The 11,965-nt window shown below is 41.0% G+C and overlaps 1 protein-coding gene across 6 annotated transcripts in view; it reads right to left on the bottom strand.

The window, feature by feature from the left end:
- The window catches only part of SMARCC1 (SWI/SNF related, matrix associated, actin dependent regulator of chromatin subfamily c member 1), a 168,542-nt gene that overhangs the window by 15,784 nt on the left and 140,793 nt on the right, over window positions 1-11,965 (bottom strand). For all 6 annotated transcript variants that reach the window (XM_023726484.1, XM_004368479.1, XM_023726487.1 and 3 more), the window contains one exon: window positions 8,629-8,890. In XM_023726484.1, coding sequence (XP_023582252.1) covers window positions 8,629-8,890 — 262 coding nt within the window. The remainder of the gene's footprint in view (window positions 1-8,628; window positions 8,891-11,965) is intronic.

The following is an 11,965-nucleotide window of genomic DNA, read 5'->3' on the forward strand; positions in this document are numbered from 1 at the left end:
TGCTCCCGAAGGGATGAGACCAGTGGAGTATCTTAGATGGCCGCTCACAGGCTTTTAAGACCCCAGACACTACTCACCAAGGTAGAATGTAGAGAGCACTGTCTTTATAAGCTGTGTCATGCCAGTTGAGATAGATGTTGCCCGAGACCATGACCACTGGCATTTTTTAACGAGATGGAGAAACAAATCACTAACTTGATATGGAAAGGGAAGAGGCCCCAGATAAGTAAAGCATTACTCAAGAAGAACAAAGTGGGAGGCCACACACTACCTGATTTTAGAACCTATTATACTGCCACGGTAGTCAAAACAGCCTGGTACTGGTATAACAACAGATACACAGACCAATGAAACAGAATTGAGAATCCAGATGTAAATTCATCGACCTATGAGCCGCTGATATTTGAAAAAGGCCTAAACTCTGTTACCTGGGGAAAAGACAGTCTCTTTAACAAATGGTGCTAGCATAACTGGATATCCATCTGCAAAAAAATGAAACAAGACCCATACCTCACACCATGCACAAAAACTAACTCAAATGGATCAAAGACCTAAATATAAAATCTAAAACGATAAAGATCATGGAAGAAAAAATAGCGACAATGCTAGGAACCCTAATACATGGCATAAACAGAATACTAACCATAAGTAACAATGCACAAACACCAGAAGAAAAACTAGGTGACCGGGAGCTCCTAAAAATCAAACACTTATGCTCATCAAAAGACTTCACTGAAACAAAAGACAACCCACAGACTGGGAAAAAAAATTTTTGGCTACGACAAATCCGATCAGCGCCTAATCTCTAAAATCTACAAGATACTGCAAATCTCAACAAAAAAAAAGGCGAACAACCCAATTAAAAAATGGGCAAAGGATATGAACAGGCACTTTGCCAAAGAAGATATTCAGGTGGCTAACAGACACATGAGGAAATGCTCATGATCATTAGCCAGTAGAGAAATGCAAATCAGAACTACAATGAGATACCATCTCACCCCAACAAGGCTAGCATTAATCTAAAAAACACAAAATAATAAATGTTGGAGAAGTTGTGGAGAGACTGCAACACTTATACACTGCTGGTGGAACGTAAAATGATACAACCACTTTGGAAACTGATTTGGCGCTTCCTTAAAAAGCTAGAAATAGTACCATATAATCCAGCAATCCCAGTCCTTAGAATATATCCTAGAGAAATAAGAGCCATCACACTAATAGATATACGCACACCCATGTTCACTGCAGCACTGTTCACAAAAGCAAAAAGATGGAAATAACCTAGCTGCCTATCAACAGACAAATGGATAAACAAATTACGGTATATTCATAAAATGGAATACTATGAAACAATAAAGAACAATGATGAATCCGTGAAACATAACGTGGAGGAATCTGGAGGGCATTAGGCTGACTGAAATCAGTCAGTTGCAAAAGGACAAATACTGCATAAAATCACTATTATAAGAACTCAAGAAAAGATTTAAACACAGAAGAAAACTTTCTTTGATGGTTACGAGGGTGGGGAGGGGGGAGAGGGGTATTCACTGACTAGATAGTAGCCAAGAATTATCTTAGGTGAAGGGAAGGACAACATACATGACAGGGGAAGTCAGCACAACTGGACTAAACCAAAAGCTAAGAATACAACCAAACACTTCGTGGGACAGAGTAGAAGGGGCAGGGGGCTGGGGACCATGGTTTTCAGGGGACATATAGGTCAACTGGTGTAACAAAGTTTATTAAGAAAATGTTCTACATTCTACCTTGGTGAGTAGTGTCTGGGATCTTAAGAGCCTGTGAGCAGCCATCTAAGATACTCCACTGGTCTCACCCCTTTGAGAGCATGGGAGAATGAAGACAACAAGATACAAGGGAAAGATGAGTCCAAAGGACTAATGGACCACAACTACCATGGCCTCCACTATACTGAGTCCAGTACAACCAGATGGTGCCTGACTACCACCGCTTACTGCTCTGACAGGGATCACAACAGCGGGTCCCGGACAGAGCTGGAGAAAAATGTAGAACAAAATTCTAACTCACAAAAAAGGACCAGACTTACTGGTCTCACAGAGACTGGAGAAACCCCATGAGTATGGCCCCTGGACACCTTTTTAGCTCAGTAATGAAGTCACCACCAATGTTCACCCTTCAGCCAAAGATCAGACAGCCCCATAAAACAAAACGAGACTAATGGGGCACAATAGCCCAGGGAGAAGGACTAGAAGGCAGGAGGGGGCAGAAAAGCTGGTAATAGGGAACCCAAGTTCTAGAAGGGAGAGTGCTGACATGTCATGGGGTTCCTAACCAACGTCATAAAACAGTATGTGTACGCACTGTTTAATGAGAAACTATTTGTTCTGTAAACCATCTAAAGTACAATAAAAAGAAAGAAAATATTCTGCATCGCACTTTGGTGAGTGGCATCTGGGGTCTTAAAAGCTAGCAAGTGGCCATCTAAGATGCATCAATTGGTCCCAACCCACCTGGAGCAAAGGACAATGAAGAACACCAAGGACAAAAGGAAAATATCAGCCCAAAAGACAAAAGGGCAACATAAACCACAGACTCCATCAGCCTGAGACCAGAAGAACTAGATGGTGCCCGGCTACCACCAATGACTACCCTGACAGGGAACACAAGAGAGAGTTCCTGACGCAGAAGGCAAAAAGTGAGGTGTAGAACTCAAATTCTAGTAAAAAGACCAGACTCAATGGTCTGATTGAGACTGGAGGGACCCTGGAAGACACGGCCTCTGGACTCTCTGTTAGTCTAAAACTAAAACCATTCCCAAAGCCAACTCTTCAGAGAAAGATTAGACTGGACTATAAAACATAAATGATACTTGTGAAGAGTGTGCTTCTTATCTCAAGTATATACATGAGTTTAAATGGGCAGCTCCTGTCCAGAGGTGAGATGAGGAGGCAGAAAGGGACAGGAGCTAGTTAAATGGACATGGGAAATCCGGGGTGGAGAGGAGGAGTGTGCTGTCACAGTAGAGGGAGTGCAACTAGGGTCACACAGCAGTGTGTGTATTAAGTTTTGTATGAGAAACTAACTTGAACTGTAAACTTTCATTTAAAGCACAATAAAAAAAAAAGTAGGCACTTCAGGGAAAATTTAGTGTGAAATTCATAATGATAATATCGAATCACAAAGAATGGGTTAAAATGTGTTTGGTGTACTCTACTCTTTTATGAGAACTGGAAGAATGCAATCCATTTTACAAAATGTTCCATACAATTTATTTACATAAACATAAGTGCTAAATTTTTCGGGGGTAAGCATCAGTCATGTGAAATATTCAATTACTAAAAAGTACTTTGCCTCCTTTCCCTTTCTCTAAGGAGGAAGGAAGATGGAAGAATATGCCCTTGAAACTGACATGATGCCTGACACACGACATGTGCTCAAGAACTGGTTGTGACTGTGACTACTCATCTTCTACCATCTGCAATGGTAGCCTCACAGGGAGAACGAGGAAGGCTTTAAGAATCATTTGATGAAATCGCACTATTTTACAGTTTAAATGAAAAGAGATGAAATGCAGTGCTGTCTATTTTATCAAAGACCAGCAAAACCTAAGGATGGTCTAAAGATGAATGTGGCCCATCTCCAGTTTCCATTTGCCAAATTAAACCAGAAATATGCTACTATGGACACTTCTTTTGCCCTTTTGTTGGGTAGGAACAAACAAACTAGGGACACTTCATCGGGAGGAGAGGGGGAACCTATGAAAAGCTTGAGTTCCTGGGTGAATTAGTAGTAGGACCAAATAATAAGAGCTGAGGAAGAGAGAGAAGGGTGCACAGACACTATTCTCTATACAAAAATTCTAAGCATTTCAATTAAGTAAATGTGGTGGTGGTGGTGGTGGGGTGGGGGGAATACTAGACTGCAGAGGCAGAGGTGCAAAGTAAATGGAACATACACAGGTGTCAGTTTATACAAGCCACTCTGGTGTGTGACCAACAGCCCAACAGGTTCAAGGCACTAAGCTCCTATGTTAACAGCTCTACCACTAAATTGCTCGCCAGTTGTGCTGAGAAAAGATTTCATGTCACTTACATACATAATTACATAAACGCTAAGAAGCTAGAGATCTGGACAAATGAATCACTCTCATAAATTTGTCTTGACCCTCTCCCTACCACTTCCCCCAAACCCTGCTGGCTTTCAGAGGCTGATACCCTCCCCTCTTCACACACTATAAATTTTAGCCAAAAACCAAAAGCTAGCTAACTGACCCAAATAATTATCCTTAGCTCTAATGTAAATGCCGTTCGTGCTCTATTAACTTTTCGTGAACGTAGGAAACATTAACTAGAAGGACTGTTGTAGCTCTGCTCTTACCAAAAACCTGTCGCCGCTGAGTCAATTTGGACTCACAGTAACCCTACAGGACAGAGCAGAACTGCCCCATTAGGTTTCCAAGGCTGTAATCTTTACAGAAGCAGACTGTCACATCTTTAACACGAGGAGCGGCTGGCAGGTTCGAAGTGACCTCTCAGTTAACAGCAAAGCGCTTAACCACTGCGCCACCAGGGCCCCTTCTGCTCTTACACCTGTGGCAAATCAGAGACTAAAGCCATTCTTCACCCAAGATGCTACAGATTACCTCATCTGCTCTGATTTGAAGGATTCCCTTTATGTGAACTCTAGAATATGGTAAATCAGACTCACCTTTTAGAACTAGCTTTTCCTGAACTAGTGACATTAAGGTAACTTTTTAACAGTGAATTTAATTTGTCATTGTTCTTAAGTTTACTCTCTAACACTTAGAGTTGATTTAACTTTATATTTGAATTTCAAAGCAACCCTACAATAGGGCCAATTATGAAAAATGATTACCTTGAGCTGCCGGAACTCTCACAAACTGCTAGAGGGAGTATAAATTGGCAAAACCATTTTTGAAAAATTTTGGCAGCATCGATTAATGTGAAAATAGACAAGTCTTATGGCCCATTCCTAGGTACATACCCAATTCTACTCCTAGAGACACACTCAACAGAAATGTAAACACATGTCTACCAAAAGACATGTGTGCATGCATGTTCACAGTGGCACTAACTCTTCCTAATAATGAAAACCTGGAAACCAATCAGATGTCCATCCACAGGAGAATGGACTAATAAACTGTGGTAGAAACCACATAAGGGAGCACTACTGTACAGCAAAGAGAAAAACCAATCTCTAACCACTCACAACAATATGGGTGCATCTCACATACAGAGTGTTCAATGAAAGAAGCACCCACAGAAATCACTGATTCCCTCTAGACAACATTCAAAAACAGTCACAACTAGCCTAGGGTGTTAGAAGTGGAGATAGTCATAACCTGGGGGAGGGGAGGGAATTGGGAAGAATATGACGGGGGCTTCTGGGTGTTGGTTACACAGGTATATTCTCTTAGGATTCATCAAGCTAAATATTTATGATTTGTACGTTTTTCCATATGTACACTACACTTCAATAAACAATAAAAAAGACTATCTCATCACAGATTAAAAAAAAAATTCATCAATTTGATCTTTTCCTTTACAAATTCACTTTAGAAAAGCCTATTTCTGTGATAAAGCAAAAAGACAGATGACCTATTTTTCTTCTAAAATTATTTTTATGAACTTAAGTTTACTGGCACAGCCTCACTAAGAAAATAGCTATGTCTGAGTTGCCATCGTGCCATCAGCCTCACTTTGGAATTGGATGGAGCTCAGTGTCTCCACCAAGTAGCTAGGCTATGAGGCTCTGCCCTGCATCAGGTCTTCAACTGTAAAAGGATAATGAGATGTAAGAGAAGTAAAGTGGGTGAAGGGTCTAGTACACAAACACCTGTTATCACCAGGGTGTAACTTAGAGAAGAAGGCAGAAGCATCTCTCTGCACATCTTTTGAGAGTTAAACACAGATGTTGGTGCTCCTTACACATTCTCTTTGAATGATTACTGAGGATGATGATGCTTTAACACCATCACAAACCAAACACAAGTAGCCACAGTGAACCTCCCCCTCAACATCTATCCCAACTAAATGCATTAGGAATTGAATTTTAAAATAACTACTGTTTCTGAAAAATTACTTTGTGATCAGCACTCTGTTAAGCATTTGTATCTTTTGAAAGCGTAACTTTGGAGACAGTTAGACCTCCTACAGAGAATTTAAGATCCTTTAAACTGGAGAGAGAGAAGGACTGAGGAATAAAGTACCTTGTGTCCTGAGCATGGCACATTTTGAAGATTATATCCAAAATATCATTTAGATCAGGTGGCGGTAGTAAATCCCACAACTGCAAGTTAATAGTTTTGTGTGTGTCAGAAAATGAATGTACCCCAATCAAAGCCAACCTAGCCCAGTTTTTGTGCAAAGCCAATAAAAACCATCACCTAAAACATGTTTTAGGTTGTGAATAAAAGATTTATGTTGATAATACAAGTTGTAGATTGTAGTTTTATATTCAGTCATGGCTTCCTTCAGCAAAGACGCCTAGTTATTTCCATGAGGAGATTTAAATACAAAATCTGTCCTTTGAAGAAGTTAAGCCAACTCATGTCAGGCTTCCAAAGGTCTCTTTATAGTTAGCTTAGCTTGTCTCTTCGTGCTTCGGCCAGAGCACTTGTACTCCACATCAACAAGCACAAGCTTTAGCTCTGCCTAGGCACTTGGCACATTAAACAACAGTTCCTATACATTACTAAATCATAAAAATTTTATAGGATGAAAACAATATAATAGGCAGTTAGCACACACCTCTAGATATTGCCCTCTAAGAAGAGGACTGCAATAAGTTGGAATTAAAGGTACATTTTAGGTGGTGATGATGCTGGTAGTTAAGTCTGAAAGAATTATACGTTTAACTTTCAAGTTGGTTAAGATGTAGTGAACAGGAGCTAATTTGACAGACTCCTATGAGCTAAAGATGAGACACGTTGAGCATCAAAAAGAAACGTCCATAATAAATTGAAACACACCAAATATGCAAAAACATATAAATTCACAACACTAACAAAAAACAAGTAACAACAACAACAAAAAAAGGGGGGAAAAAGCCCTCATCTGTTAACTTCGGATACTGGGGGCTAACAACTATTATTCAGATAACTGATAAATAAAGGGAAAGAAGCAAGCATTTATCCAGCCTTTTCTGTATGGACTGATTTTCAGGATAAATGACTGCTGAAAGAAAAGTTTTTGTTTTGTTTTGTTTTTTTAAATAAAAGAATTACTGTCAATAAATGTGAAACAAATAATAAATTTAGAAAAATCAGCATTATGCAACACTTAATTAAATAACTGATCTAGGCAACAATTATCAATGGCAGCTAAAATCATTACGTGAAGTCTGATGGGAAAGTTTGTAATGGATGGATCAGTACGACAACACTGCAACCAATGAGCCATCTTAATGTCACAAAAAAGGGACAACCAACATTACAAAGAAGAAAGCTGGCCAATAAAAGTGAACCAAAATCTGATGAAATACTGAGAGAAAATCCTCTGGTTTATGGGAAATGGGGGTGCAGGGAGCTGGAGAGGAGGATATGCGGAATGACATACTGCACCTTGAGTGTACAATCAGGCACAGCCAGTGTGGAAGATTCTGGTGTCTTCAACATATAAATGGTATTTAAAAAAAAAAAAAAAAGGAGGGTGAAATGTTGTGACACATTAAAAGAGATTTAAGAGACATATCAACAAATGTACTGTGTGGACTTCATTTGAATACTGACTCAAATCAACCAAACATTCAAAACATATTTAATTAACATTAGAAGTTATGCTTAATTTTGTTGGGTATAATGATAAACTCATTGCTGTCAAGTTGATTCCAACTCACAGCTACCCTATAGGACAGGGTCGAACCGCCCCATAGGGTTTCTAGGAGCAGATGGTGGATTCGAACTGCTGACCTTTTGGTTAGCAGCCAAACTGTTAAACATTGTTGAAGAATAAGATTTTCAACTGTTAAGGATACATTTTGAACTTTATCCCCTTCCCCAAAGTGAGGAGTAACAGATAAAACAAGATTGGCAAAAATGTCAGTAATTCTGAAGGTGGGCAACAGGTATATAGGGGATTACTATACTATTCTCTTTACTTTTGTCTATGGTTGGAGATTTCCATAATGAAAAGTTAAAAGGTGATGACTGCTGAAGCTGGGTCATGACAGTTCACTGCAGTATTCTTTTTAAAAAGTGTGTTGTACACAAGGATAAATTTTAAGGAACTCTGGGATATATTTGGGAGCCCTGGTGGTGCAATGGTTAGGAGCTCGGCTGCCAACCAAAAGGTCCCAAGTTCAATCCACCAGCCACTCCTCAGAAACCCTATGGGGCAGTTCTACTCTGTCCTATAGGGTCGCTATGAGTCAGAATTGACTTGACAGCAATGGGCTTGGTTTTAGGGAGGGGATGTACTGCCCATTCAGGGATTGACTGACTCAAGCAAAGGGCATGTGCAAAGAGAACATGGCAGGCTTTATGTGGTGATGGCTAACACCAGCTCTCACTGGCCTACAGATTTCCTAGATGAGAGCTGATGTTCTGAACAGTAACAGAAAACATCCTCTGATGCTCTGTGCCCCAGGGACAATCACAAGTCTTATGCATGAGCAGAGCCTTCCTCTCACCTGGCTGGGGCGGATGAGGCGGCGGCATCTGGTGGTGCATCAGAGGGTAGGGAGGGGGCTGCTGATGAGGCACCATGCCAGGGTGCCCTGCTGCTCCAAGTGGGGCCAGGCCAGGTCCTCCTGAATGCTGGTGTGCCTGCTGAGGGTTCTGCCCATGCTGCTGCTGTTCCATTTGCTGTCGGGCTCGTAATTCTGCATATTTCAGCTGTTCCATGTGGAAATTCTGGCGTTCAGTAAGCAACTGCTGCCTCTGTTGTTCTAGCTATAGGAAAAGGACATAAAAGACAAATGACACTGGGATAGATTCTCAGAATTGGATGATACATAGGACATCTACCTGAGGCCTGGATTCCCTCTAAACCATCACAGATAAATCTTGCCTCCTGCAGTATCTACCACAAAACAGAGGCATTATTTTTTGAGAGGCATATTTCCATTTGGACATGTTATCAGGGTCAAGGTCTTGTCTATGTAGAATCTAAGGTCTGCCTTTCTTTGTAGCCTTTACCCAGTGGGACTTTTACCCTCTGGGCCCCCTGAGGACACATGTAATCCTCTCCCTGGTTGGCAGTCCTGCAGACATTTAAGAATAGTTTCCATGATCCCCTCAGTCTTCTCTTCCCCAAGCTAAACGAGCTTCTCTTGTCAAATTTCAAGTTCCTCCAACCTTCCCAAGTGCTCCCTTCTGGAAGTCATCCTTTCTGGTTACTGTCTCTTTTAGAATGTCACACCAGAGTTAAATCCTCTGGATGTGTTGGTCTGGCCTCAGCCACAAAGATACACATTTCTCTGCACGGAACTTTGGCAGTGGTACTGCAGATCTCAGTTTTCAAGTACGAAAAATTATACCAGGCCACACATGCACAGAATATTTTAGATGCCTAAATAAAAATTTCTAGGAGACCAGGTGGTGCCGTGGTTCAGTGTTTGGCTGCTAATGGAAAGGTCAGTGGTTCAAACCTATCAGTTGCTCCACAGGAGAAAGATGGGGCACTCTATTTCTGTAAAGACTTATAGCCTTGGAAACCCTATGGTGCAGTTCTACTCTGTCCTATAGGGTCACTACAAGTTGGAATTTGACTCGACAGCAAAGGATTTAGTTTTGGTTTTTTGGAAGTAAAAATTTGCATAAATCTTGATTATAAGAATATAAGCATTTCAATATTAAAGATAATCTTTATGGGACTCAAATTAAAATAGACAGAAATGAGTTATAATATGTGCCAAGAAATTAGAAAACCATATGCCTAACAATAGGAGCCCCTGGGTGGCACCAATGGTCAAGCGCTCCACTACTAGCTGAAATGTCGGTGGTTCAGATTCACCCAGAGGTGCCTTTGAAGACAGGCCTGGCAATCTGCTTCTGAAAGGTCACAGCCTTGAAAACCCTACGGAATAGTTCTACTCTGAACACAAGGGGTCGTCATGAGTTCGGAACTGACTTAATGGCAACTCACAGAAAATGACAATGCCTGAGAATGGAGCCCACCCTAAATGCTACCAAAACTATTTTAGAGCTGAAAAAGAAAAACAACTTGAACATGAAGGAAAATAAAAATCCAGATCCCTGGAAGTAAATAGCATAAGGATTCTAAGGAGGGTTGATAACCTGTGTCTTTTCAATGAAGTCGCCATCCCATCATGTATGTTGCATAGCAAGATCTGAGTCACTAGAAAGTGTTTTCTAGAACTGCTCTGTCCAATACAGCAGTTAGTCTGAAATGAGATATGCTGTAAGTGTAAAATACATACTGAATTTTGAAGACTTACTAGAAAAAAAAATTTCAATTATTTTCAAAATAATGTTTACATGCTGAAATATTTTGGATGTTAAATGTTTTATGTGGTAGTGTTAAATAAAATAGTACAATGTCATCTGTTTCTTTTAATTTCTTTAACTGTGGCTACTAGAAATTTTTTAAATTATATACACGGCTCACATTACACAGGACGGCACAATTCTTGTAACATTTTAGGTTTAGGAGCAGCCAGCTTTGTAGATAAATACTATATACTATCACTGGAGCACCGGTGGTGCAGTGGTTAAGAGCTCACTTGCTAACCAAGAGGTACGCAGTCTGAATCCACCAGCCGCTCCTTGGAAACTCTATGGGGCAGCTCTACTCTGTCCTATAGGGTCACTATAAGGAATCAACTTGATGGCAATGGGTTTGGTTTTTGGTATCATTAGCAAGGAGCCCTGGTAGGGCAGTGGTTAAGTGCTTGGCGGCTAACTGAAAGGTCAGCGGCTGAGGCTCTATGGGAGAAAGATGAGGCTAAAGATTACGGCCTTGGAAATCCTAGGTGGCAGTTCTACTCTGTCCTATAGAGTAGCTATGAGTTGAAATTCGACAATGGATCACATTAGCAGAAACTTGATGGAATATGCATGAGAATTAGCCTAGGAATTTAGGCTCTTAGCAGACAGCTGCCTGGGGAGAAGTCCCTCTGGGCCAAGTGAAAAGCCTCACTGGTTATCAAAAGTAGTAACTAGGGAATTTCCATGGAAGAATGGGGTGTGGGAAGACACGCCATAGACACAGAATGAAGAGAAGAGGCATGAGCAGGTGAGGAGGAAGATAAATGTGGAGATAGATGCTAAAGTCTATGTACTACATGTTGGTCAGGTGACTCAGGAGAGTCTCCTTAGAGAGAGAGTACTGCACTGAAGATCCTTCAAAATGAACTGCTTTGTAAGAAGTTGAGGGTTATCAGGAAGGAGCGAGACAGGGTTCTACCGTGGTCCTAACAGACCTGTGTGGGCTCCATATTTTCTAGGGAGGGTGATCTGAAGAGGTTAAAGCCTGGCCTGGTCAGCTTCTGCTTGATGAGAAGGGAGCTGCAAGATATAAATGGCTAGAGAATCCTCTGGAAGTCCAGCTCTGCGACATTATTATTCAGTGAGATAATGTTTAAGAGGCAGACTGATAAAATGAGATCTGACTGCTCTGACCAGGATCACAACAGAGGGTTCTGGACAGAGCTGGAGAAGGATGTAGAACATAATTCTAACCCACAAAAAAAAAACCAGATTTACTGGCCTAAAGGAGACTGCAGAAACCCCGAGAGTATGGCTCCAGATACCCTTTTAGCTCAGTGGTGAAGTTATCTCCCAGGTTCACCGTTCAGCCTGGGAGTAGACAGCCCCATAAAACCAAATGGGACTAATGATGTACAGTAGTCCAGTGACAAGGGCCAGAAGGCAGAAGGGGACAAGAAAGCTGGTGATAGGGAACCCAAGGTTGATTAAGGATATTGTTGATGTGTTGTGAGATCGTTAACCATTGTCACAGGGCAACATTTGTAGTAACCGTTGAATGAGAAACTATTTTGTTCT

Source organism: Trichechus manatus, unplaced genomic scaffold (assembly GCF_000243295.1).
Source record: "Trichechus manatus latirostris isolate Lorelei unplaced genomic scaffold, TriManLat1.0 scaffold00001, whole genome shotgun sequence".
NCBI classification, from domain to species: domain Eukaryota; kingdom Metazoa; phylum Chordata; class Mammalia; order Sirenia; family Trichechidae; genus Trichechus; species Trichechus manatus.